The sequence below is a fragment of the Scleropages formosus genome, chromosome 23 (genome assembly GCF_900964775.1).
Source record: "Scleropages formosus chromosome 23, fSclFor1.1, whole genome shotgun sequence".
Taxonomy (NCBI): domain Eukaryota; kingdom Metazoa; phylum Chordata; class Actinopteri; order Osteoglossiformes; family Osteoglossidae; genus Scleropages; species Scleropages formosus.
In genome coordinates, this window is record NC_041828.1 from 13,722,146 (window position 1) to 13,748,658 (window position 26,513).

General features: G+C 42.3%; 1 protein-coding gene across 1 annotated transcript in view; it reads left to right on the top strand.

Annotated features, from left to right (window-relative positions):
• Window positions 1-26,513, top strand: part of vps50 (VPS50 subunit of EARP/GARPII complex) — an 88,983-nt gene that overhangs the window by 12,528 nt on the left and 49,942 nt on the right. Inside the window, exons 5-13 of the mRNA XM_018731928.2 lie at window positions 3,959-4,012; window positions 7,644-7,714; window positions 7,993-8,110; window positions 8,310-8,345; window positions 8,756-8,838; window positions 14,102-14,144; window positions 15,121-15,219; window positions 17,164-17,304; window positions 25,422-25,554. Coding sequence (XP_018587444.1) covers window positions 3,959-4,012; window positions 7,644-7,714; window positions 7,993-8,110; window positions 8,310-8,345; window positions 8,756-8,838; window positions 14,102-14,144; window positions 15,121-15,219; window positions 17,164-17,304; window positions 25,422-25,554 — 778 coding nt within the window. The remainder of the gene's footprint in view (window positions 1-3,958; window positions 4,013-7,643; window positions 7,715-7,992; window positions 8,111-8,309; window positions 8,346-8,755; window positions 8,839-14,101; window positions 14,145-15,120; window positions 15,220-17,163; window positions 17,305-25,421; window positions 25,555-26,513) is intronic.

Sequence of the window (26,513 nt, forward strand, 5' to 3'; positions counted from 1 at the left end):
TACTGTATCAGTTCAGGGTAAACACCTTGCTCAAGGGTACTACAGCAGGAGTGGGATTTGAACCAGACACCTTCAGACTGCATGGTAACAGCCCTAAACACTAATTTTGAGCTCACCCATATTTGGTGTCAGAGAAATTTATACCTAATATTGATTAATAAATTTTTTTATTTAGATCAACAAATGAGCTGCCTTTTTTTTTTTTTCTCTCTCTCCATTGGCTAGCGACTAGAGTTCATGGCAGGCAGTATAATTCCTAGTGTCCATTTCTTTATCATCAGGACTCTGTATCCTCTGTGTTTCTTGTAGTCATTTTCATGGGGAAAAAAAAATGAGCAAGAGGTACAGTAGGTCTTTCAACATTAATATCTCAGAATTGAAATTTTATTTGAAGATACTTGCGGTATCATACTGTCAGTGTTAGTGCCAGTGTATCCCTTGCCATATTTTTGCCATTGGCCTATGATACTAAAGTACCTGTAAACAGATGGACACAAATAGTATGGTCTTTATAAATAAGATTCATGCAAAAATCAGGTGACACATTCTCTTATGTGATCGTAAACTAGAATTCTTCTATTAACCAAGGACGAAGTTAATAAAATATTACCAAAAACTGCTGAAAAAATTTAAAGATATGCATGAAATAGCCAGTGAACAAAAGCAATATTTATTATACCTCCTCTGTCAGTTGAGAAAGTAAGGAAGGTGAATAAAAATGACCGTGTATCTGATCGTCAATGTGACGCTACATGAACACACTTTTTAACTTAGATACCGGCCTCAAAGTAGAGATTTCTACCTGACACACACCAGACGGAGTGAGTGAACACCCGCGTCTCCCAGATCCATTTGTAGCTCACATGCCACATTTCACAGTACAGTCCTGAGGAACACATGAGGTGGGTGTTGGTACTGAGATCAGAAAAAAGGCAACAATTTTCAGAGTTCAAAAATTCAACTCTCATGGACTTCCAACGAATATCTAGGAAAAAACAGATGGTGTGAAAACAGGTGAGCGCTCAGAAAAGAGGGGCCCAACTCTTGATTCCTTTTCCCTTGGATGTCTGCAGAATCACTGTCAACCTTGCGTGGAGTTCCCCTTTAAAACCCAAAAATGAGTTGACATTCTGCTCAAATCTAAGGGTTGTTATTTTTTTATTTTTTTTTTTATTTATGTAATGCATCATGTGCAAGGCCTCGTGTTTAGGACTACATTGTGCGGTCTGCATCTAGGATCAGGAGGTGGGATCATTTCCCCGCGGTCTTGCCTGCGGTGGAACAAATCAGTTTGAACAGGGGAAAAAGATTGCTGAAGGAATGTGGATGGACGTTGTGTTTGCTGTTGCAAGGCCTGCGCTGGGAAGAAGAACATGCTGTAAATTTCACTTTCGCTGGCTGCGGTGCTGGTGCTTTGGCTCCAGTTTCAGAGAAGTGTCGGCAGCTGTTGTGCTACTTGGTTTTGAATTCAGACGCTGTCTGCATTGCAGAAAGGAACCCCATGTTTTAGACAGATGCGTGGTGTTCCCTGTATTTTGGGGTTATTGTGATCAGTCTGTTTCATTCAGGTTCTGTTTTGCCCTTTGAATTGCCCTTTCTTCTAGCAAAGCTGCTGGATTTGCATTGCAGAAAGGGAGCCCAGTAGGAGGTGTATTATGTCCAGTGAACCAAATCAGGGTAAAAAGCTGGTCTTTATTTAATTTATGTCTGGTTATGTTCCGAGGGGGGATATGTGTAAGAAAAAAGGCTGCCATGTTTCAGGTTTGGAAGACACGGTTCAGGAAATGTTGACAGCTAAATGGTTTTGTCTTTTGGCCTGCCTTAATTTTTTTTTTTTTTCTTGCACAGTCTCCTGTGTAAGATATTTTTCATCCCAGTCTCAGGCGAAAAACAGAGGTGATAAAACCATGTAAACTCCTGCGCAATGAACGTTTTTGAAATTAAAAATATTTTACATTCATTTTGACATTTTGAGGATTTTCACACTACAGAGTACACACACACACATTTTCGGAACCGCTTGTCCCATACGGGGTTGCGGGGAGCCGGAGCCTACCCGGCAACACAGGGCGTAAGGCCGGAGGGGACACACCCAGGACGGGACGCCAGTCCGCCGCAAGGCACCCCAAGCGGGGCTCGAACCCCAGACCCACTAGAGAGCAGGACCCGGTCCAACCCACTGCGTCACCGCGCCCCCCTCACTACAGAGTAGTTCCCGCAAATTTCAGATGGGATCCTGAATTTGGCTTTATTTTAACTATGATCTCGGGCAATCCCACGATAGCCCCTTGCCCTGCTGTCCTCAGGAGTAGCAGGCAGTGATGAGTCGAGACAGCTTATGGTACCTTTGTGTACCACTAATGGCTGCTCCAATGAAGGCGATACACTCATTGTATGTGCAGATGCAGCCCCATGGCGCTGCGAAATCGGTGCTCTGAATTTTTAGTTTGTTGTTTTCGCTGCCACTTTTGAGCCTCTCCCAGTATGCCAGTGTGTTTAAGCTTATCTCTCTGTGTCTGTCTGTCTGTCTGTCTGTCTGTCTGTACTGCGGCTTCCTTCGTGAGATCTCTCTACTGCTCAGTAGCCACACTGAACTTGCCATCTGACCGGCTCAAATCTCCTCTGCCCATATCCAGTAGAACATCCCATCTCCTGATTAAACATGAGATAGGAGCCCCTTCCATGGTATTAGCACAATTGGATTCATCCCTGGAATAATGCGCATAATGCTCTCTGTCATATTTTGTCCCCAGCTAAATGATCTTCCATCAAGTAGTAGGTCTGGCCATTAGCCCCTTGTGGCTCATTCACCTCAGGCTGAAATGATTGCATGTCAGGTGTTCCTTTGTCACATTCTCTCTATGCATGCATTGCATTTTATCCATCACTTGGTCTTAAAATTCCCATGTGTGGCATGAGCCTGTGCAGAACCTGTTTGTTCCTTTATACTAACATCACTTTTGACAGTAGGTCACAACTTACAAAGTTTAGCTTTTCATACATTTTTAAAGATAGTGAAGAAGTTGCAGGCTGCTGCTGTTTTCCTTCTAGATTTTTTGTGATTGCTCCAAAACATTCTCAAAATGCACAGCTTTGGTTCTTTGGTCAGGGTTTACTCGGATACATTATGAGGAGTGGTTAAAGTTCCAAAGCTTATTTATTTGAAGGAATACTGTCCATACATCATTTTATGTATGATCACCTTCAAAATAATGTTCCTCAAATGACATGTATTTGTTCCTGCCTCTTTTGGAATTAGTGCTGGAAATCTTCAGCTGTGATATGACTACATTTCGCCTACATATTTTATAGATGTTTAGAGTATCATCAAATGTCCTCTTTTTGAGTTTCGTTTTGATTTTAGAATTGATTTCAGAAAATAATTTTGGGCGAAGTCTAGGTAGGAGCTATGGAAGAATGGTTGGTTTCTGCACCGTGGCAGTGTGCTTTTTCACACACTGCAGCCTCTATTCAAGAATATTTGGCAGGAAAGAACTAAGCATTCAAAAAACATCAGGAATTTATGGTGGAGATTACTTTGAAGAGGCAACATTTTAGAATTAACTACACTGTTCTTTGAAATAAATGTGGGTCTTAGAAATTTTTGATCACACTTTGTATACACTAATTACCAAAACCATTATTCAGTCAATAAAGTCAAAAATCTGAATTGTTTGCCATGGTCGTAAAACTTATTTTTTCTCCCTGTATGATGGTTCAAAGCAGCTGTGTGTTTTTTTTAGGCTTGGATATAGATCACATTTATTATGGTAAGAACAGTCATGTTCTCAAATGTATATGCTGTGTGGTGAAATACCTGTGTTGGGGAGAGTTTCTCTTGTGCAGAATAACCCTTGTTGTATACCATGGGCTTCTATATTTGATGGAAGCATGAATACATAGTGGTTGCATTATTTTATATTTTCATTATTTTTCATGTGTTTATTTTTATTTCCAGGTCTCTAAAAAGGTTGCTGACCTCATCCTGGAAAAGCAGCCTTCCTATGTAAAGGTAAGGCTTGTGTATAGCTGAGCTTTCTCTACACTTTTGAAATTGAAACTTTCCATTCATACATTAAAAGTAACATTGCCTTGTGAGTTTTATGGCATTGCATAGTGTGGAACATCTACACTGAATACATTTTCTGTGCTTCCATTAAGTGCCCTTTTCACCTAGACATACACAGTTTGTATGTATTAATGTGAATTTCATAGTGACATCAGCACATGGCAATTATTGCCTCTTGAAAGTAATGGCAGTAATGGAGCGGGAAATTTGTAAGAGTTATTTATGTTTAGTTACCATTGCCAAAGGGCACATTTGTCACGGATGTTTTTCTTAGGTGAGGTGACATTTTGAAAGGATAAATGTTTTATATTTGTTTATATATGTTGGCTTGCTGTTAACACCACCTGCTATAGTAGACCTTCTTCTATAGTTGATTTCCTACAGTACCGTACGGCCTGAAGTGGCAATGTCCCTGATGGCTAAGCGCTCTTCAAATTGATCACACCGGTCCCACTACTACCATGCAAGCAACTGCACAGCTATGTTGCTAAAGATCTGTTTTTGATCATACAATAAAATAAACAGAATACAAATATTGATACACATAATGTCCTGTTAGATTTATTTTGTACTTAATTTAAAAAAAAAAAAAAAATTGGACAGTTCCTTTTTGTTCAGAAGCTTAGCTAATACTTAGGTGTTGGAGGTAAGGGTCCACCGTAACCGATGGTGCCAGATAGTTTCCATAAGCCTTCCACACCATAATTGACACTAGGAAGGAGGGCCATTTAGTTTGCCCTGTTGTGATCGTCTCTGTCGAAAGCAGTTGTGACACTGTGCTTCGGTGAGGGCAGCATCATATGGTAGAACCAACCTATAGAGGAAACTGGAGTGGAAGGGTTGAGCCTGGCCCCAGAAACATTTATTACTATATTTGCACCGCAGCAGCATGCTTCATGGAAATACAGTCCTGATTGTTATTCTGATGCTGACAGAGAAGTTTGTTCATTGCTGTTGGGTTGGCTCACATCCTGAAATAGCAGCAGATGGAATCTACTGCTGCTGTATCACCCTCATTATGACACATTGCTCTACAGAATATAACAAAACCCTTATTAGCCAAGGAACAACCAGCTGGGAAGAAACGTCCAGAGGCCATCAGGGAAACAAAAGATCAACAGTAGCTAATCGGCTCATCGGCGCAATTTGATCTTACAAGATAAATTAAAAGTGAGAGCAAATCTAATTGAAGGTTGGATGTTCGTCAGGCCATCTATAGCAGCGACCTCTGAAACTCATCTTTCCAAAAAGCTTATGTGCAATTTGCTGCACTCAGTGTCCCCGTGGACGTGACAATAAATGAAACAGTTGCTCATACATATTGAGTGTTTTGAATCGCATAATTCCCTAGGACATATCGGGGACGGTCGGGGTCTGTCCCACTGAATTGCTGCAGTTTGCGCCTCTGTGTGGCGCTCCGTCTTCATCTTCCTGTTCCTATATCATCATCCAGCGGCACAACTCCCACGAGCCACGACGTGCCCGGTTATTTAAATATGGAAGGTGCTGACGCGTGGTCAACAGAGAGGTCATGCCGGCACAGAGCATACATGAATATAAAACGATGTCATCCTGGGTGTCCGCTCGCCTCCCGCAACCTTGAAGTCATTATAATTTAGCCCCGCTCTACAGGAATTCACACAGTGCTCTTTGGGTAGGTTGGGCTTGATAATAACTTATCATGATTAGGTGCTAAGTGGTGATTAGGAGGCTTTCATAAAAATGTTATCAAGCCAATTGGTTCACTCTTTTGTAATTGCAGATGGTTTATTCTCTTTTGAATAAATGTAGCCACATTCTTGAGAGACGACTGAAAAACTGTTGCATGTATGCATATAAATCCACTTTAATGATACTTTAATTACGAGTGCTCTTAACTCTCCGGAACAAAACGACAGGATGTTCAGCATTATTACCATTCAAGTCCCTGTAACATCTCTGCCCTCTTATTGTCAGGCATCAGACAGATAGTACGGGGACGATGAGATTATCCTCAAGGTCGCTCAGCACCAGCAGCGGGGCTTAGGCACTACAGTGGCTGAACAGTAATTACTGTACGTTTCTTCACGTTTATTATATCAGCTCATGGTTCTCAAGTGGAGACTGAGATGCCCTTGACAAAATATCTACTTCTGGGTGGTGATAAACGGCACAGCAAAGGAACATCCCATGGGTGGCTGGGCAGCATTCCAGTTGGATAGGTCATTGCGTGGTGGTTTGACAGAACTTGCCCAAACATGGTCAGAATTCTGTTGTGGCTAATGAAGTTGTGTTCTGATGAATGAGTGCCAGTAATAATAGCTAGCTGTAGCTACTAATAATAATAGTAGTGGTGGTGGTAATAGCAATAATAATGATAATAGTCTGTATTTGTAGCTAGCTATCACTTCCAGCTAACACACATTTGTTTATTCTCAGGATGCCCTTGAGGTAAAAATGCTGTTTTCTGCTCTATGATTTGCATATTTCAGACACATACAGGTGTTCTTTTAAATTAGTTTATTTATTGACCAGAGCATGTGTCGTCCTTAAAAGTAAAGCGTGACATTTCGTATTTGAAATATAATAGTATTTTTCTCTCTCATCATCGACTGTTCATAATGAACCTATTCTATGCTGGGGAGATGCAGCTCCAAAGGTCTGTGTTGTTTTTCAGTTTCAGTGCTTCTCCTTGTAAGTGGCAATAAAGGGCCTCAGTGTATGTTGCCCTGTTGCCGATTTTCTGGCTCGTATTATTCTCCAAACTATTTTCTTAAAGTGATCCGGTTGTGACGGTTTCATTCTGAATGCCGTGTCTTTATGCAAGTTGGATAATATGCTTTTTCTGAAAGTTCAGGCAGTGTGTGTTCACCTCAGGCTGTCACAGCTGGTTCTTCAAAAGGCAAACAAACAAGCACTACAGCTGAAAGGCACTTGGAGCAACAGTCAGCCCCTTTTTATGAAGAACTTTTCCTCCAGTATCCCGCTCCTCCTCATCTTCTTTTTCTTGGTGTTACTTATGCCTTAGTGTTTGCTTAATTGTGTTTTTTTAGAAATTGTAATAGTAATAAGTATCAGTAGAACAACATTATTCTAAATGAAAATAATTTCCTTTTGTCAGTAATTTGGCCTATATTGAGTACCCTTATTTTTTCTTGAATGAATTTCTGTTTTGGATTAGAAGTCATTTTGGAGAAAAGTGTCAGCCAAATAAATAAAATGTAAATCTTCTTCTTCATATACCTTTATTTATATTTGCATTTTTACATGGTGGTTTAAACATTGAATAATCTAGGTCATATACACGCACGTCATCTTAAACCGCTTGTCCCGTTGGGGTCGCGGGGAGCTGGAGCCTAACCCGGCAACACAGGGCGAAAGGCTGGAGGGGGAGGGGACACACCCAGGACAGGATTCCAGTCTGTCGCAAGGCACCCCAAATGGGACTCGAACCCCAGACCCACCGGAGAGCAGGACCCACTCCAACCCTCTTCGCCCCCATCTAGGTCATATTCATGGTTGATTTTGTATTGGAGAAAAAGACAGGTGAGTTTGCTAGTGACCTTTGGTTTCAGTTCTTTGGATTTTTTTGCAGGAGCTGGAGAGGGTGACTTCGCTGCAGACGAACCTGCAGCTGGCAGCGGTGATCTGCACTAATGCAAGAAGGTGCGCAGCAAACCGGCAGAACTAAACTTGGGGCCGGCACCTCCGAGTGTCTAAGACGGCGCAATCCATTATACCACTGAACTTACATTTTTTTTGAGGAGGTCATCACTGGATGCATGTGGTTCTAATCTAAGTCAGACCGCTATTCCCCCCCCCCCCCCCCCCATTCATATTCTTTTTATGCTCTTATAGAACTTTTGATGTGTATGCAGGAGAGAAGTTCTGGCTGTGTGCTGAAATACAACCGTTTAATGTGTTGTGTGGTTGTCGGCCTGCAGACAGTTGAGCTTTGCCAAGGAAGGTTTCACGGAGGCCAGTCTGGGGCTCCTTGCCAACCAGAGGAGGAGGCAGCTGCTCACTGGCTTGCTCAAGTCACTGAGGACCATAAAGACTCTGGTAACAACCTGGCTCTCTCTACCTGCATGATTAGTCATATGTCATTTCTTTAGCATTCTCCTTCATTGCTATTATAAGTCTGTTTATTGATCTCTAGTAGCATTATGATATGGCCCAGCATTCTGGGGACATACTGTTGTCTAGTGTGGTGCTGTTCCAGCCATGGTCATTGACTATCTGGTTCTTGTGTTTTTTACAGCAAAGAACAGATGTGCGGTTGAGCGAGATGTTGGAGGTAATTGTAATTACTGGTGTTCTCTTTGCTGAATGGCTAATTGTGCTTAATGGTAAACTGGTTAAACTGGGGTGTGGTCTTCATCAGTCTGGCAACTCCCTTCAGATATGAGAATTGCACAAAAGGAAACAATGTTGATTGGAACACTAGTAAGCACTCTACTTGGTCATGCTTGCCTGCAAACCTGCAAGTGTGTGTTTTTAAATCTCATTTTCTAAAGAAGTTCTCTCATTTGGTTGGTTTTAAAGGTCGGCCATCAGTATAAAATGCCATTCGGTCCCCTCAATGTATTAACCAAGTTGAATAACAGGATGAAAAAGATGTGTTTATTGGGTGGGGGAAAAAATTATTTATTTAGGGGGGAAAAAAAAACCAGGTACCTGAAACATAAGTCTTGTTGGCTCCCCCAGGAGGAGGATTACCCAGGTGCAATCCAGTTGTGCCTAGAATGCCAGAAGGCTGCCAGTACGTTCAAACACTACAGCTGCATAAGGTATGTACAGCAGAAGGTGATGTGTACTGGAAGCCTGCATGACTCCGGGGACCCAGTGGATTCCCACTGGAATGGGATGGAAAATCAACCTCCTCTAGCAGCACAGGGAAGGAATTAAGAGTACTGGAAGGCTTTTAATGAAGTTGACAGGAAGGGGCAAGAAAAATTAATTACTTGCAGAATAAGATTTATTTTTTTCACAGTTGCTTGTAGCAAAATGAAAGAAATTGCATAATACGTAAAGCAGTGTAAGGCCAAACTCGTGCAGTAAGCACATGACATGAGCAGGGACAGCATGTGGCCTAGGACTCAGAGCTGCCTCCTTGCACTTGGAGGACCCAGGTTTGAATCCCGCTTCCTGCTGTAATACCCCAACCATGGTACTTACCTAAAAATGCTTCCTGTTTAAAGTATGTATAAGTAGCTGAATATCGTAATTCACTTTGGAGAAAAGCATCAGCTAAATAAATGAATAACTCTGTGGAGTGTATGAAAGCATCTCCCCAATCCCTTGAAATTCAGCTGTGCTCTGTCACAGGACCGTACATTGCCACCATTTTACTCAACTTTTTTGTTTTTTGCACTAATTTAAATTAGGAGGCAGTTTTGATGGTTGGGAGAGAAAATGGCAAATATGTGTTTTGCCCTTATATTCAGGATGCACATTCAATAAATTTCACATGTGACAGTGAACACACTATAAATTAATTTGCCTAAATTTTGTGAATGACTGAGACTGATAGCTGAGTTGTGTGTCACGTGTGTTTTTTCTACTATGGAATGCTTAAGCTTGGCTGCGTTTCGATTTTGTCAGTGAAACTGGCAAGTCATTTGGTTTATTATCAGGTTATTAACTGGGGCAGGAGTGATAGCTGCTGAGGCCATGGGCCTGTAATCTGGAAGGTGCTGGTGGTCTTCCTGCTGTTGCTGTGGTACCTGTGAGCAAAGTGCTTGTCCTAAGTTGCTCTAGTAAACATATTCTTGTCTAAATGACTCAAATGTTTGTTGCTTTGGATGCAAGCTTCAGCCTTCACAAACCACCAATGATTTAAAATCAGTAATCACTAAATGATGATTAAGTGAGAATCTTAACATATCTTCAATGAGAAATCAGAGTACTTCAACTGAGGAGGACTTATTTATCATGGGGATGAACCGTCATAGTACCCATAAAGCTCACTGTCACTGGAGCAAGTCAGCTTCCCCATAGCGTGCTCTTATTCCACTCTGCGGGAATTCACTCGGGATCCTGCCCAGTGCCCAGTTCTGTCATTGTGTTAAAATGACAGTGTCGTGCCTCGTTGTGCATCACCAGCATGGCGTCAGCAACATAGGGTCAACAGCATGGCGTTAATTCGCCTGGTTTGATTGTTTTTGTTCTGCGTTGCCGGCCTTGACAACCTCACTGAAACCCCCTGAGGTTGACCAGAATGACAGGATCCATCGCCTCCATTTGGACAACTTTCCACTAGGCTCTATGGCTGTGGACTGGAAGGTCACACAACAGCAGTGGGAGTGCTGTTGCTAACCAGTAGCCTAAACCGTGCCTCTCCTCATTGCCAGGCTTCTGCTGAATTTCCTCACTGCAGATTGTGATCCATTGTGATTTAACTGTGATTCTTTGTGTGAACCCTCTGTAAACAGGTAGGAATTTTGTCTCAAGGTTGTCATTAGCCACCAAATCCAACTCCCATCTCTTTGCTTGTGAAAAAACTTTCTCCCTTCGCAAACTTTATGCTTTAAGGAGTTATGGAGGCTTAGGCATCGAGTGTGAAACAGTGATTGTGTGTGTTGTTTGTTAGCCCTTAAGCGCTCTGACTGAGGAGCTGTGTTGCCTGCTTCCCCGTGCCTTCAAGTTGGATAACAGTCTCTGTTCTGCACCGCCAAGCGTCAGAGGGGAGCTTTAGCCAAGCTTGCAAGCGGATTTTGCTTAGTTCAATCTCTCTGCTTTAAATCAGTGCAGAATGAAATGGTCGTTTGCGTTTGGAAAAGGCTGTGAAAAAAGCGATGGCAGCATATCTAATGCGCTTCTTGTTGGGAGGTTGTAATGTCTGTGTGTGTTTTCTTCTTAAAACCCACCTTAGAGAGTCTTCAAACGCTCAGAGCTTTAGGGAGTAGTGTCACTGAGCAACATGAACACAAATTACAAGGCTACTACCTCAAGTCAGCTAGATATTTTAAAGAAATTGAGAGTAACAGATTTTTGCTGGTTTGCCAGTTCATTTTTACTCTCAGGGAAATAGAATGCTTTCAACAGTGTCATGGACTGTTGAACAATGGTGTGAACGCTTAAATTGGTGTCAGGTCCCTACACCCTGGTGTCTGCTGGTGATATTTGGGATAAACCTGCTCCTGCAGCTCTAGAGGAGATGCTCATAGAGTTAAGGTACTCATTTCCAGAGCCTCTTGAGTAATTGAACTGTTTTGAGTGTTATTACGCCATCTCGGACATACAGGGAACGGCTTAGCCGACAATGCCAGCAGGTCATAAAGGAAGAAGGAAGATGTCTTCAAGCCTTTGACCTGTATGTCGCTTGCAGCCTCTTGCAGGACTGAGCCACAGCACAGTTGCAGAAACTGAAAAATAAACTACAGCTGCTGCAGCTGGGCACTAGGATTGTTATGAGAGTTCAATCTTCCCTCTCTGTGCCGCCTCTCACTACGTGCCAGTGCTGCCCACCTAGTTGGCTCTCAGTTGAGTCATGCTTGTTGATATACTACTTCTGCTGGATGCGGTTCTCGCTGTTTTGTCCTTTGAGGGTTGTTGCTGCTCGCTTTGTAAGAGTGACAAGATGTTCAGAATTTATTAGTTGAATTGCACAAATGAATTAGCCTAGATATGGCTGTTTAGTAGACTACAGCTCCATGTCTCCCTGTCAAAGTTGGACACTGATTGAGGTACAGAACCTGAGTTTTAAGGGGTGGCAGTGGCTGTCCCCCACTTCAATGGCCTGTGGGTGTGCGACAGACTGCGGGTGGTGGGTTGGAAATTTTGCTTTGAGGGATTGAGAGGCTGAAACACCAGCATCCATTTGTCTTGAGTTGTAGTAGGCTCCTCAACATGGCAGTGAGATTAAGTGGAAAAAGATGAAATGTTAGTCTTTCAGCATTAAAGCAAACCTTGGTGTAGAAAATGTGCCATTCGTTGCTGGCTGCAACAAGAACACATTTTTCCCATTTCACTTCAAGAGATCGGCGCTGTCTTTTCCCACCTTCTGGGTTTTGTTTGAGGATCAATATCCGGAAAGGCGTTAACAAGTTGACCTATTAAGCAATCGAACGGGAGTGCAGACGCCAGGGGAGACACACGCAAGCACCCTCATTATCTGTCCAGAGGCCATGACGCGCTTTAATTCAGGTGCTCTTGTGTTGGGGGAAAAACACAACCATCAAAAGCTATAGTCTCTAAAATGACTGAAGAAATATATTTTTAGCCGCAGCTTCGGCTCTCAGTCTGCAGGCTTTTTGAGTCCAACATTCCAGAAGTCCCTTATAGCTAATAAATGACTTTGTTTTTTGGTGCCATTTCTTCACAAGTGCTTTGATGGCAAACTGCAGGTCTATAATCATGTGTGTATTTTATGTTTAGGTGTTCTGCTTTTTTTTTTTTTTTTTTTTGGCCTCTTTGGCTTTGCTTGTCGCTCTGAATAAGAGCTTCTGTTAAGTGACTAAAAGGTATGTGTAAAAATGTATTATGCCCAGCATGCTTGACTGTGTTCCAGGTGCAACTGCCAAGATCGCACAGCATCCAGCAAGTTGTTTTCCTCAAAGTAGAGGTGTTTGAACATTTCAAGGCCTGCAGTTTTCCGGACTTGCCTTGTGTGAATGCTCTCCTTCTGGCTGCTTGTCTTTCAGGTGCGATCTGTCAATAATGAACAGCGGTTATCTGGATAGAAGCGCTAGTGATCTTGCATATCCGTGACAACAATCAAGATACTCAAAGGCTTGCCTTTCAGAGGTTGTTCCAGTAAATTAACTGTCAGGTGGCCTAGCGTCCAGTGGGGATTCCATTAATATGTTTAGATCTTTAGAGCCATGGTAAAATTTAAATGGATTTCCTTAGCTGTAGTCTGCTTTGGTGGTTGGCTTTAGCATGGAGGAAACCTGTCATTGACAATTTTTGGTTTGACGAAATAAAGTATTTAGGATGTCCTGAGGAAACTGGGGACTCTTCCTTCAGTACAATAAGTGGAAAAGGATGCTTTGTGTCGCATTGTGCTTGCTTTCCGGTGTTACTCTGGAAAACTAATTAAACCTTTTTTATTATTATTTTAAACACAAATTCACACTTCTGAAAAGCAGCCAAAAGCCACCATTCGTTACAGCAAATGTACAAAACCTGCACTAAATGTTGAGGACATTTTAATAGTTTCTGGTGTTCGTATGAGATCCATTAGTCATCTTGCCCTTCTGAGAAGGGACCCTTCGATCATTAACACCGACAGGTTGCTGCTTTCAGCCTTTCTCAATAATTAATAAAAAGAAATATTTGCTGATGCCTTCTGAAGGTGATGTCTTGGAATTCAGTAAAAAGTTATGTGCTGTAGAGCAGCTATGCAGCCTTGTGCCTCCCTCCAAGTGCACAAGGCCCAAGTGCCTCCCCTGCAGAGCAGGCCCACAGTCGCGCTCCAGGTTAAGTGACTGCCCAGGTTTAATGGTCGGTGTGTTGGCATGGCCTATCGGAGCCAGGTACATGTACTTGCAGCATGAACGTGGGACCTCAGGACTGCATGCTCTTAGGGGTGTCTCCAACCGAATCATCGCCTCTTCATTCCTCTTATGTCCATCTGCTGTCAGAGGAGCGACATCACCCCTCAGCTCCCTTGATGCAGGACATTAGACTGATGCACTGAGCCCTCACTCCATGAAAGGGCCCGTGGTGATGGGATATTCTGACACATTTCTTGTGATCTTTTAAAATGACCACTCTGATGGGGTGAGCGGAAAAGATACTTCCCCCGTGACTGTCCAAACCAGAGTCCAGAAAAACAATGAGTGATAATATTGTAAAAATTACATACTTTCTTAGCAGGAGGATCATCTGTAATATATCTGCTGTGCTTCACAGAGTAACAGATACTCTGGAAAATATGATGCTTTTGATCGGTGGTGAATGGTGGCTTTCCTAAATTCACTTGGAGAAGTATTCCTGCTGTGGTTCTGTTGTTGATTTCTTAGGTGCGTTTCTCTTTTTTGTGCATTCACTGTATTTGTGGTTTCTTGTGAGGAGCCACACACTACAATATGTTTTGTTCTCCCCCAGTGAACTGAATTCTAAGCTCCAAGACACCCTGGAACAAATTGAGGTAATTATTTATTTATTTGTACTTTTATTTGTATTAGTTCATTTCTTAATTTTTAATAATGCAGTCTGTACTGCACATATGCAACAATTAATTGTTTCCTTAACTTTAACAGTTCCTCATTTACTGTGGTACTTTTCATAACATGCAGCTCAGTTAATTTAAAGCACTTGTTTCTTGCAGAACACTACGTGTTTGTTTGTAAGCAATTTTGATGAACAGCTTGCAGAAATCAGCTCTATCAGTTTAATAGCATTTGAATATTGTAGGGAAAACAGCTGACTCCCCTTGATGCATTTGTCCACATCCTCTCTTGTAATTACAAAACTACATGAAATTAACTCCTTTTTACTTGCTTGCTGTGCCACTGCGTGTCTGAGTACTGAGACTAAGGACTGAATAGAGCTGCATCTCTGATTGCACTGGCTCCTTGCCTTCTGGACATTTGAGATAGAAATTTTTGAAGATACACATTTTCCTGTTCATTTGAAGTATTTTCATTTCTAGTCATTTTAAATGAGTTTTTATTTAGTTTGATGTTGTTAAAAAATAGTAGTAAAGTCTTACACCGGAGTTCCAGTGCAAAGCACTTCCAGTGCTTCTGGGATAGGATCCCAACCACTGCAACCTTCCAGTGGACATGCTAAGGGGTTTTTACAGAATCTATCCTATGAAGAAATGGAGAGACATCTGGGTTTTAAAGCTTTTACTGATGGTGATGTAATGGTAAAAGTGACTTTAGAATCACAAATTGCGATTTGCGAACACTTCCAGTCTCTGTTGTGTTCATAAGTTCAGGAGCCAGTGTACTGATATTCAGAGTACGAAATACAGCTCACTGTCCACTCCGAGGTGGAACATGTGTAAAATGCATGAAAACAGTTCAGGCTTTTATGAATTAATTAGCATCACATCCGTGCACCATTGCTTTAACTTTCTACTTTGTCCTGTTTTTTTATCCTGTTAATCTGCCTTGCAGGAACAGTTGGATGTGGCCTTGTCGAAAACCTGCAAACACTTTGATGTCGCTCACTACAACAAGGTTCAGCTGGCTTACTCTCTCCTGGGGAAGACGCAAGTGAGTGAGTCACCGGCAGCCGCAGCGCCTCCGGTTACGCTTCTCGATGACTTGGTTCATAGTTCGAGCCCCTCCCCTTCCATCAGATAAAAGTTTTCACAAAGATGAACTCCGAGACAAGAACTAAAAAGAAAGAACGCCATTGCAAACTCGTTACGGATTTCACCGCCCTCTCGTCTGATCCTTTCCTTTGCAGCTTGTGAAAATACCAATTTTCTGGGTTTCACCTCCTCAGGTGTGACATTCATCTGTGGATTAATGAACAGTGTTTTTGGATCTTTGTGGACCGATTTGCTCTGAAAGCAGCTTGTCCCTCACATGCAGATGGACTTTGAGTGTCTCTGTACTTTCGATATATTAAGGAATTCTGGTTTGGCTTTGATCATTTAGAAAAAGGAAAGGCTCCTAATTTGGACCTTGTCTTTTATGTTCCTGTTTGTCCACTCTTGTGTTTGTGTCTTTGCGAGGGTGTGTCACACACTGCTGTTGCAGTTGAGACCCTGTAGGTGCAGGCCTGATCCTGCAGGAGGTGCCGAGGAGCAGCAGTTTGTGCAGCCTACTGGTTGCGAGCGGACAGGCTAGCCTGCCGACCTGGAGGGTCTCTGAGTCACGTCTCAGTCAGTCTCTGATGAGAGTTGATGTTTCACGTGTTTACAGCAGGCCTCGACATTTCCTTGTTCTTTTAGGGATGCAAGGAGACTAAAGTTGTCCGTTATATTGTCTGGAGGTAAGGAAGCATTACAAGAAAAGTGGCAGAAGAGCAAAACAAAAATCTTCTCTTTCCTGAGTAACCTATCTCTGTAATCTGTACCTTCCATCACAGCATGTTTCCTTTGAAGAGGCTTGAAGCGGTAGCTGTTGAGCTAATTGCTCTTTTCATTATTGACTGCGTTTGTCTGTCTGCTGTCTGTAATGTAGGCAGCGCTGTTGTTTCTCTCTTAAATATAGATTTTCCAAAAAAAAAAAAAAAAAGAAAAAAAACCCAAATTTTTGACCTTAAGCCTAAAAGCCCTTGACAAGCATCTAATAGACCATTAGGCATAAAAAGTTAGGTGGTATAGCGACCCACTTTCATCGAATAAAAGCGTCTCTGGTCTATGCTAACAATTTTATCTCATTTGCAATTACTTGGAGTTTGTCGTCTTCTTTTTTTAAGGAAAATGGTACCATTATTTTATTATTTGGGCCTCGAAGGCTGTCTGCCTGTGAGCGGATGGTGTGTTTGTACCTGCTGTCATATGGGCATGTTTGCAGGCCGGTTTCTGGTTGTGGTTTGCGGTGGAGTGTTCTGCTAAATCTCTATAGATCCACGGTGGTGGGGCTCTTGTGGCAGTTGTATTGTATTGTGCCTCTTAAGAGGTGCTGATGACTGTGCACCCCAACAGGGGAAGAAACAGCATCTTTTTTTCTTTTCTAAACTGTGCTCTGGTCCTGCCAAGTGGACTACTTTCTTTCCTTTGCTTGCTGTTAATTCTGAAGTCAGAGATCAGACCTCTGGGACTACTCCGGTCCACTCTTGGTGTCCAGGCAGCAAGACAGACTGCCAGCGTGGCATTGCAGAGTGGTTGTGACCCCAGCTGCGAGTTGCTACTGCTGGACTTTCCTATTGTCACCTTCTCAAATCTGATCTGATGAGTGAGCCATAAAATAAAGTAATAGTTCCTGTGATTGCAGAAACACCTCTTTCGGATGTGTTTGCCATTTAGACACGGTCTCTGAGGAGTATGCAGGAAAAATAAAAACTTCATTGTGGAAATCACAGCTTACTTAGACTAAAAGCGTACCACCTACTGCCTCTAACTTCATATCTTTCTTTCAGGAGTACACAGAACTGTTGATTTGCTCTGACAGTTGCACTGTAAAAGTACTACATTACTTCATTGCCATCCTTTGAAACGTCCTGTCAGTAGCAGTGATGATCCTGCCTCATTCCTGTTTTTGCAGACAGCCATGGACCAGCTACATATGCACTTCACGCAAGCAATCCACAACACGGTGTTCCAGGTGGTGTTGGGATATGTGGAGCTTTGCGCTGGGAATGCAGACACTAAATTTCAGAAGATGCAGTACAAGGATCTGTGCACAGTAAGTACACCGCTCTTAGGGTCCTTCAGCTTGCCTGTCCATGAGACAGGTGACAAGAAAGGGATGAGTGAGGGGAAAAGAAGGTTTTAAAAAAAAAAAAAATGCATGGGTGGCACTGGTGCTACTCTCATCCTGGGCTGTGGAGTTGGATATGGGTCCGAAGCTGACTCAGCATGGAGTTTGCATGTTCTCCCCGTGTCCGCATGGTTTTCTTTCGGGTGCTTTGATTTCATACCACAGTTCAAAGATGTGTTTCAGATGAATTGGTTGCTCAAAATTGCCCCTAATGTGTTTAGGTGTGAGTGAAGATTGGGTGATTGCACTTTGATGAGCTAGTGTCCAGGGTTTACACCGCCTGTTTTCCACCCTATGCTTTTTGGATAGGTCCTGGACCACCGTTTCCTTCCACTTTACAAATGGTTATTGATAATGGATGAATTGATGGACTATTTGCGCACACCTTCTATGCAGGTGATGTGTGACACTTGCCTCTACCAGCAGATGGCACACCAGATGTGTTGAGAGCTCAAGAAGGCTTTGGCTGAAAATACAGGTCATGTGACAAGGGAGTCCAAATTTGGGAATTTACTGGCAATTACAGGCACTGCGGCTGTTGTCTATGGAATTTGCCATTTGTAGGTTATAAAGTACGAATCCATGATCGACAGCATCTTCTGTAGACCCACACAATGGAAATGGCATGGCCAGGAACACCAATTCAAAGCCAGAGGAGAAACCAGCAGCCTGTATGTTGTCCTTTATAACTATTGTAGAGCTCAGCACATAGTCTTTGAAATTCTTAAGCCATCACATCCACAGACTTCTTCCCACGTGAGTAGATCTTAGTTGTGCTCTCCTGAGCACCTCTTACAGTGAAATTGTGCTAATGGCCGTGCTCTCCTCAAATTATTATTTTTTTTTCCCTCGGGCCCAAGTTTCACTGGGAATTGTAGTCAGTAAGCAGCTTTGCTCTTTAGGTAATATGATATTTTGGAACTAGAGAAAATATGAGAGTTCAGGAAAACACTGTGATTATACCTGTCATTCCACATTAGAGACTTTGATTTTGGGGACCTTATCCTGTTCAAAGTACCTTCCTTCACATCGTACACTTCTTGCAGTGCTCCAAACACTTCTCAAAGATGTGCATCAACAGTTTTTTGGCAGTCTTCAAGATGGTGGCTGTAGCTTTTTTTCCACCTCTTCATTAGGTCATTAACAGCAGTAAACTTGGTCTCGATTACGCACAGTTTAAGCGGAAATTTGTTTATGCACGTGATGATCAGCTTCTTAATTTTTGATTGTTTGGTACAGATATACTGTTTTTTTTTTTATTTGGAGTGTCTTGTACTAGTTGCCGAACAATAGGATTCCATCCATTCATTTTTCCTTGCATTCAGTCATTCTGAGATCTCTTTTGGATGTCACAGACCTCATGTTTATTTCTACTCATAAAAGCAACTTTTTAAAAAAAAAAAAAAAAAAGCCAAAGAAGGCAAACCCCTCTTAATAAAGCTGGTAAATATGATGTGAATGTTGTATGACAGGAATCATCACTGTACAGCAGAAGATGGGTTGAATTTGACTAAGGCACAGTGAACAGTACCTATCTTCCAGGCAGTATGGCTCAGAGGTTGGTGGGGAAAAAAAGCTAGAGCTGCATGGGCGACAGTTGCTTTTACAGTGTGTCCAAAACGTCCCCGGAGCATATAGTGGAACAGTCTGACCTTGACAAGGTCAACACAGCTCAGTGTGATGTTTCTCTCTTTGCTCTGAAGGGCACACATGACAAGCGGCACCTTTCTGATGCTCCGTCTTCAAAGCGCATTCGCCTGAAAGCGGTTTACAGTCCATGTGTTTGCAACTGCTGCTACGATTGAAGTACTTAAGCCACTGCTGTCACTTTCTACCCAGTTTGATTGAGTCCACATGTTGTGATTTCATTGGCCGCTTGAAGGATTGTTGCTTTACAAAGCAAGTGCAACACTTATTTAGTGCTGTTTAAAAATAGTCCCATATATATTTAATTGTGATATAAAATACAGCTTTCTGATGGGCTGAAATTAGTATTTAGAAAGAAGTCGAGGCATAATTTTTGGCATACATATGTTTTGCTTGCATGAAAGTGAAATTTTTGTGTTTCCAGCTATTTCAGTTTTGAGGGGTGTAGCTTTAAGGGGTATAACGCATACATTCTATAATTTGGTTCTTTGTAATATTCTTTGTTTTAAACCAGCCGTAAGATTGATTGATTGATTGATTGATTAATTATAATTTCCACTTTTGTCCTGCATTTTGTTTGAGTGATGAGTCATTTAGTGAGGATGAGTTAAATGCTGACTTCGTTTAAATGTTAGTTTCCAGGCATGTTTTGGATAAATGTGTCAGATGGTGCCGCCCATTTCCAACATCCCTTCAGACCATATAGTATTAAATTACAGTGTGTGTCTGTGGGCCATATGCAGATCATAATCACTGTTTCTCTGAACTTTACACTCTGTAGCAAAATTAAAATTCAAGGCAACCTCATGCTGTAAAGGTCACATCATAATACGATACGTCCCATGAATCTTACATTTGAGGAATGTTCCCTCTGTCCCTTCGACCTCAGACCCATTTATGGTCTGCCACATAAAGCTGATGAAAATAATCGTTCACGTAGCATAGGGGCCAAACTCTGAATGAACAACAGTGAAAACAGCAGCAGCAGTAGCTGATGAACTCAGATGGTGGGCTGACCTTGTAATCATCAGTCATGATTTTTACTTCCTGTATAAGCTAGTTTGAGGCAGGAATTAAAGGCATAACTTTTTGTCTTCATATTGGGGTAAATGCATAAATGTTACTGAGAGCAGTACACAGGCAGGGTGGACATTCTAGTGCTTCAGGTAGCATGGAGGCTGAAGATTGCACATTCAGGTCCTAAGGGGATCCCTGCTGTTTTACCATTGAGAAGGGTATTTCACTGTACTGTTACATTAAAATCTGTTCACTTTAGATAAAAGCCTGAGCAAACGTAATGATGAAAATCCTGAAACTTTTCGAATAAAAGTGGTACAAGAACTCAGGTGCCAACTCTCTATTGACTTTGACTGTGTAGCTCATTAGCATGTTACCTCATTGCCAAACTGTCTTTCTTTCACACAGCATTAGCTAAAAACAAACTTCTTTGTTTGACCTTAAGTTGTGCTGCTCAGCTCTCATATCTGTCATACCTTGGTTTAGTTTTCCAAATTGCTGCACTTCCCTCTCAAATGACAGCTGGAGGCTCACCGCAAAAGCTGATTGCGCGGTAGCCTCGAAAGTTTCTGCTAAGCCAAAATTTGTTTGTGCCGTGAGTTTCCTTCTAGCAAATGCAGGCATGGTGAATGTAGGAAATGGCACGGGTACTGTAATTGTGTAGGTCTCATTGGTATTAAATTATGACTAATAGTTAGGGGTACCCTATTCATATGCTTTGCATATCTATCTACTTAGGTATGCGGGTTTTTTTGGCATGCTAGCGACTGACAGTCGCCCAGATTGTAACGACTCTTTGAGTAATGGTTTGCCGACTATTGTTACCTGCAAACTGATGATCAGCATAGCAGCAAATCCCTTTTTGACACCAAGCCCTGACACAGTACTCGGTACTGCCGCAGTATTTGGCACAGTAAGGTACAATAATAACCATTCTGACTCTCCCAAAGAGTAATCTCTGTAGATTTCATTTTTAAAGGAAATGTATTATATATGTTTTTGACTGCTTCAGATGCAGTTGTATTGCATATGAGCATGAGCCTTCTTCCCATAGATTTGTCCCGTATGTTCTGTGAGTACATGTATGGCAACTGGTGGTACCAGAGGGACGGCTTCACAGTGGGAGGGGAGTGTGTGATTCATTCTCGCCGTTACCCAGCGCTGCAGGCATATTGGCATCTCTTGATAAGAAATGAAGTACGGGCCAGAGGAAGCTGCACCATTAATATTTTGTATGAATGTGTCTTGCAGAAGATAGGCACCTCTATTAAATCAAAGCAAGCACCCAGCAAAGCTGCCACAGGAGTCACAAAGTTCCCCCTTACGATCCTCTTGGAAGTAAGGATTACACTTCCTCTTTTAAGTAAATGCATTTATGCACAGAGGAGGGAGTATTTGGTGTTCACCCGCCTATACGGGTGGGTTGTGGAGGTATGTAGGTGAGCAGGCATCATGGAGGCCCAGGACCTTGATGCTGTGTTGTCATGTTATCTGAAGCATGTGTGGCTGCTGGATTAAAGTATTCTTACATTTGCACTCCAACAGCTTGATGGAGCTAAGATGTAGTGTGGATTCTATTTGCTCAGCAGTGGTGAGGTTTACAGAAAGACCATCTCGCTGTGATAAGGTTGGGAGTGCAGACATGTCATAGGTGCTGTGCCAAAGCAAATGTGTTGGTTTCTCATGGGATGGCAGCTTCAAACTGTGTCCTTTGCACTTAGTTTGTGGTTAGGAATACTTATGTAAAACCAGATTTGTGTTTCAGCATTGGTGAAGAAGATGAAAATGCTCAAATAGATTCCAAAGCTATATGTCAATTTAAGAAGAGGTAGTTCTACTCACTTCACACTTTTATATTTTAATGTTTTAAGAAATATTTTGAACTATTTAAGCAAATTACGTTTAATGAATTGCTTTGATTTACTTAACATTGACATGCAATGTGTTATTTTGTATCTCGTTTGAAACCTCACTGGAGCCAAATTGCCCTCCTGAGGTTGTGCTCGAAGTGTGAAAACTAGAGGACTTCTCTCTGGTTTGCAGAATGGCTCTTTGTGACTTTGTCCCACCTCGATCTAGCCCTTGGGAAATGGCTCTTCTCCAACAATGGCCCACCCCACTGCACTGGGAGATGTGCTTTCCCCATTACCTGTCTTCTGAAGACCAGGAAGCCCACAGCCCTTTCCTCACCATCTCAGTTGCCTGGCAACGTGTTATGAAGACGAGTGAAATGCTAAGCAATCGGTAGTCTGAAGGCCTTTAATTTCCCCAGATCAATATGAGTCAAAGTTTGACTAGCCAATCATGTTTGTGATTGGACACAGTTGCATTAATGTTTCATTAACCTTTTTGATGAATGCACAGATCGAGATGATATGTTTAGCATAAACTTATTCTAAAACAAAGGCTGGGTAGAAGAGGCAGTGTAACATTATAAATCATTGATTTAAGTCACATATGTCAAAAGAGTAACAAAAATGTTAACAGAAATTTGTGAGTAGAAAAAAAATAAACCGGTTTAGTTATATGTATTCTATGCTGTTTCAGTTCTGTTTTTTTAGCATTTGTTGTGTTTGTCCTTAGTTACAGAATTTTATTTTACTCCATATTAAAATGCCTAGAAATATGTTTTTAATCTCAGTGAAGTGGTTGGCTAATTGATTGTTAAAGATGTGTAAACATTTATTTTAAGATTTTATTATTATTTATAAGAACAATACTCTTAATAAGAGAAACATCACAAATGGATGGTGTTGCTGCCTGTTTACCAGATTCCCAAATCAGAGTTTCAGTTGCTGTAGTATCCTATGCACTGAAGCATGAAAGTGATTTCACAGAGCCTGGTGTTTGGGGGACTTTGTGATTTGGAATGGCAGTGCACTCTGTAACCCAGTTCAGGTGGGGAAGTGTATTCCTGCACGTTGATGTGCTGTGCTCTAGTGTAATGTGTATGTAAATAGGACAGGGATAAACACAGACGTGGTACTTTCAGGGTGATGGAGATTATTACAGCTACTATGACTCGGTCTCATACCATCATGGGCAACACAGTATGGTGCACTGGTGCCTCACAGCTCCTGGGCTCTGGGTTTGAAACTGGCTCAGTCTGTGCAGTTTGCACATTCTTCCAGTGTGTATATGGGTTTTCTCCATGTACTCTGGTTCTCTTGCACAGTCGAAAGACATTTGTTTCTGGAGGACTGGTGGCTCTTAACTGTCCTTAGTGTGTGTGTGTGTGTGTGTGTGTGTGTGTGTGCGCGCGCGCGCGATTTTTCTTGTATATAGATGATTGTAGGTAGTACAGTAGATTTGTCTATCAGGCACATAAGTCCTGCTCATACCCAGTCTGTGGTGCAATGTTTCAGTGACTGTATGCTTCATCATGTGGTTCGGCGTGCCAGCTGGAAGCACTGGTTTCTGGCTGCTCCCCTTGTTTTCACCCCTGAGTGACGGTGCTCCTCTCCCACCCTCAGTCCTGGAGGCTGCACACCCTGGCAGTGTTTGGTGTTGTTTAGTTGTTTCCATCTCACACAGAGGTGAGACCTGTATGCACAGAGGACACCCACAGGGCCAAGTCAGACTCCATGTCTGGATGTTTCTCACGGACAGCTTCCGGACTTGGGTCTCTCTGTGGTGGAATTACTCTGGCAGACCGCTAGATGTCTGCAAAAGAGCAGGCAGTCCTCTTGTGAGCCATTAATTTCCCAGCATTTGGATATTTGGTTGGACCTGTATTAAAACCACAGCGTTCGAAATGACTTCACATTAATTTTATGTTTGTAATGTCCTAGTGATGTCATGTTATAGGAAGAATGTTGGATGCTAGAAGAGAAACTGAAGATAGAGTAGCTAATGTGTCTTATTTCAGCCAGAAGTGTACACTTAATTAACACACAACTATATAATTTGGCTTTTGATGTACTTTAAAGGTTGTTATTCATATGCAGTTGCTTATTTTATTTCCCTTTTGCACATTTTTTGCCCTTTGCTTATTCACCTTCTGGATACATTCTTTTAAGATGCGACCTGGATTGAATTGAATCTTCAAGTTCAACAGAATGACTGAAATATTGCCATAATCAAAAATCTTTCATGATAATTGAAGGTTTTATGGGAAAAAATATTGTTTCCATTAGCATGAATTATGCTGACAAAGTACAAATTTTTATGTTGGTATTGAGAGGGCTCACAAAAGAAGTGGTAAGTTGAAATCCAATAACGAGAGACAGCCCGAGGTACCATGGAGCAATTTAAGTGGCAAACTCGGACAAAGCTGAGACCCTCAGAACTGTGGGAGATGGAGACCAGAGAGAGTGAGAGAGACGAGAGAAACGAGAGCTGATGCTTAAGCTGTTTTGAGACTGTTAGCCTTTCTACAGCCGAATCCCTGTCTTCATGTACTGGTTTCTGTCCGCAAAATCCACAGATATGGCTCTCTCCCAGGCCAGGGGTAATTTACTGCATTCTGGCAGATTTAGCAGGCTCTTCTCAAACAAGGTGTTACACTTTCTTCAACATGAATGGAAGGCTGTTGACAGGGCATCAAAAACTACAGCCTGTGTTGGGTGGAGCTCATTCTCAGGTGATCAGTGAGGTGGTTTTCGTAAGTCATCAGATCGTAACTTTCAGAAGTTAAAGATATTTAGGCATCTTTTGGCATCCTTGCTTGCTTCCCAGAGTTCCAGTAATTTTCTTTTGCTTCTAGTCCCTGAACAAAATCAAACTGCTTTGGATTGATGTACCGTGGTTTGATTAGAAAACCCTCTGAAGGCAGCCTCAAATCCAATTATGTTGGTGATCTTTTTGGCGGTTGATTTATGCGTTTAATTGGATCCACTGAGGACTTGCACCATTCCCTCTCAGGTGATGCTTTTTCTGACTTGCAGATAAAGTGGGGTCACAGTGTGACAGGTGAATAAGGTGAGCAGCTTTTCACACATCGGTAGGATGTGGGGCTGACATCCTAGACTGCACCAGTTACTGTAAACTTTAAAACTCAGGAACAAAGAAATTTATTTAATTACACTACAAAAGTATATCCTGGGCTCTATCATATGTTATGAAGTTATTACTGTTTTTTGCTTGTTTCTGTTCTCGACATTTATGCCATTAACTTGATGTGAAACAACTTTTAGTTATGCCTTTACAATATCCATCCATCCATCCATCCATCAGTAACCACTTGTCTGTTTTAGGGTCATTGTGGTTTGGAGCCTATATCAGATTCATTGCTTTATTATTAGAGACATCACTAATTAAATATGCACTCATCATCCTGTTTTCTTGAGTTTAATAAACCACAATTCTTCCAAGGGGGTCCCCCTGGTAGAACTTGAGTCTTCAGTGTGAAATAACAGAACCTCCTATCTTCTTCCCAGCACATTACTCCAGACAGCTACATCCCATGTTTGACAGACCTCTGCAAGGCATTGTGGGAAGTAATGCTTAGCTACCATCGCACGATGCAGTGGCACGAGGACCATGACAATGAGGAAGGAGTACCTGTTACAGGTAACTGCACTATGTTTCTCTCTCTCTGACACACACACACACACACAATGCACATGATGTCTACAACCACTTGTCCCGAATGGGGTTGCGGCAAGCTGGAGCCCAACCTAGCAATACAGGGTGCAAGGCTGAAGGGGGAGGGGAGACACCCCTGACAGGACGCCAGTCTGCTGCAAGGCACCCCAAGCAGCAGCCCCAGACCCATCACAGAGCAGGCTCTGGCCAAACCCCCTGTGCCACTATGCCCCCCTGTGCTACGTTTCTCCACCACTTAAATGAAACATTGAATAGTGTCATCTTTCCGACCATGGTAGTCTAATGTAAATCAGCTGCTGCTTCATTTCCAAGGTGGGGTTAGTTTGTTATGTAGCCTATTGCTTTGATCCAAAAGAACATGTCTCATACTTTCTAGGACAGTACTCGTATAAACTCTTGAAGAGTTTTAAAAGTGTGTGTTTTTGGCTGACAGAGTAAAGTGCTGCTTCAAGGGTACAGCAACAAGGCCCTTTCTTGGGGCATCACCTAGCACCCCCACTTTCAGGACATGAATCTGCTTATCAGTAAATCAGTTGTACACCTTCACAGGGACTCAACCTGAGCACCTTTAGTAAGACTGTAAACGGGTTGTAATTTCTGCTGGTCACTCTGTGGAAAGGAGTCCATTAAACATATAAAGCCGCTCAGGCTCCCAGGCGCAGAGGACTGCTTTTATTACCAGCTCCAAATCAATTTGCAGCAGGCTGAGGAAGGTGCCCTGACTAACAAATCGTCGAGTGAGATTTAGTAGCGTAGCATTAGGATATTATTTATTTTTTTTTTTCTTTTTCCTTCTGCGAATCTCGCCTTCACAAAAGCAAGTAGTGCAGTCCTTCACATTTGGAAGGGCAAGCTAAGGTGGCGGTGGCTTGAGCGTTCACAGCGCAGTGAATTTCCTCGCGATGTGGCCACTGGTCTCCCAC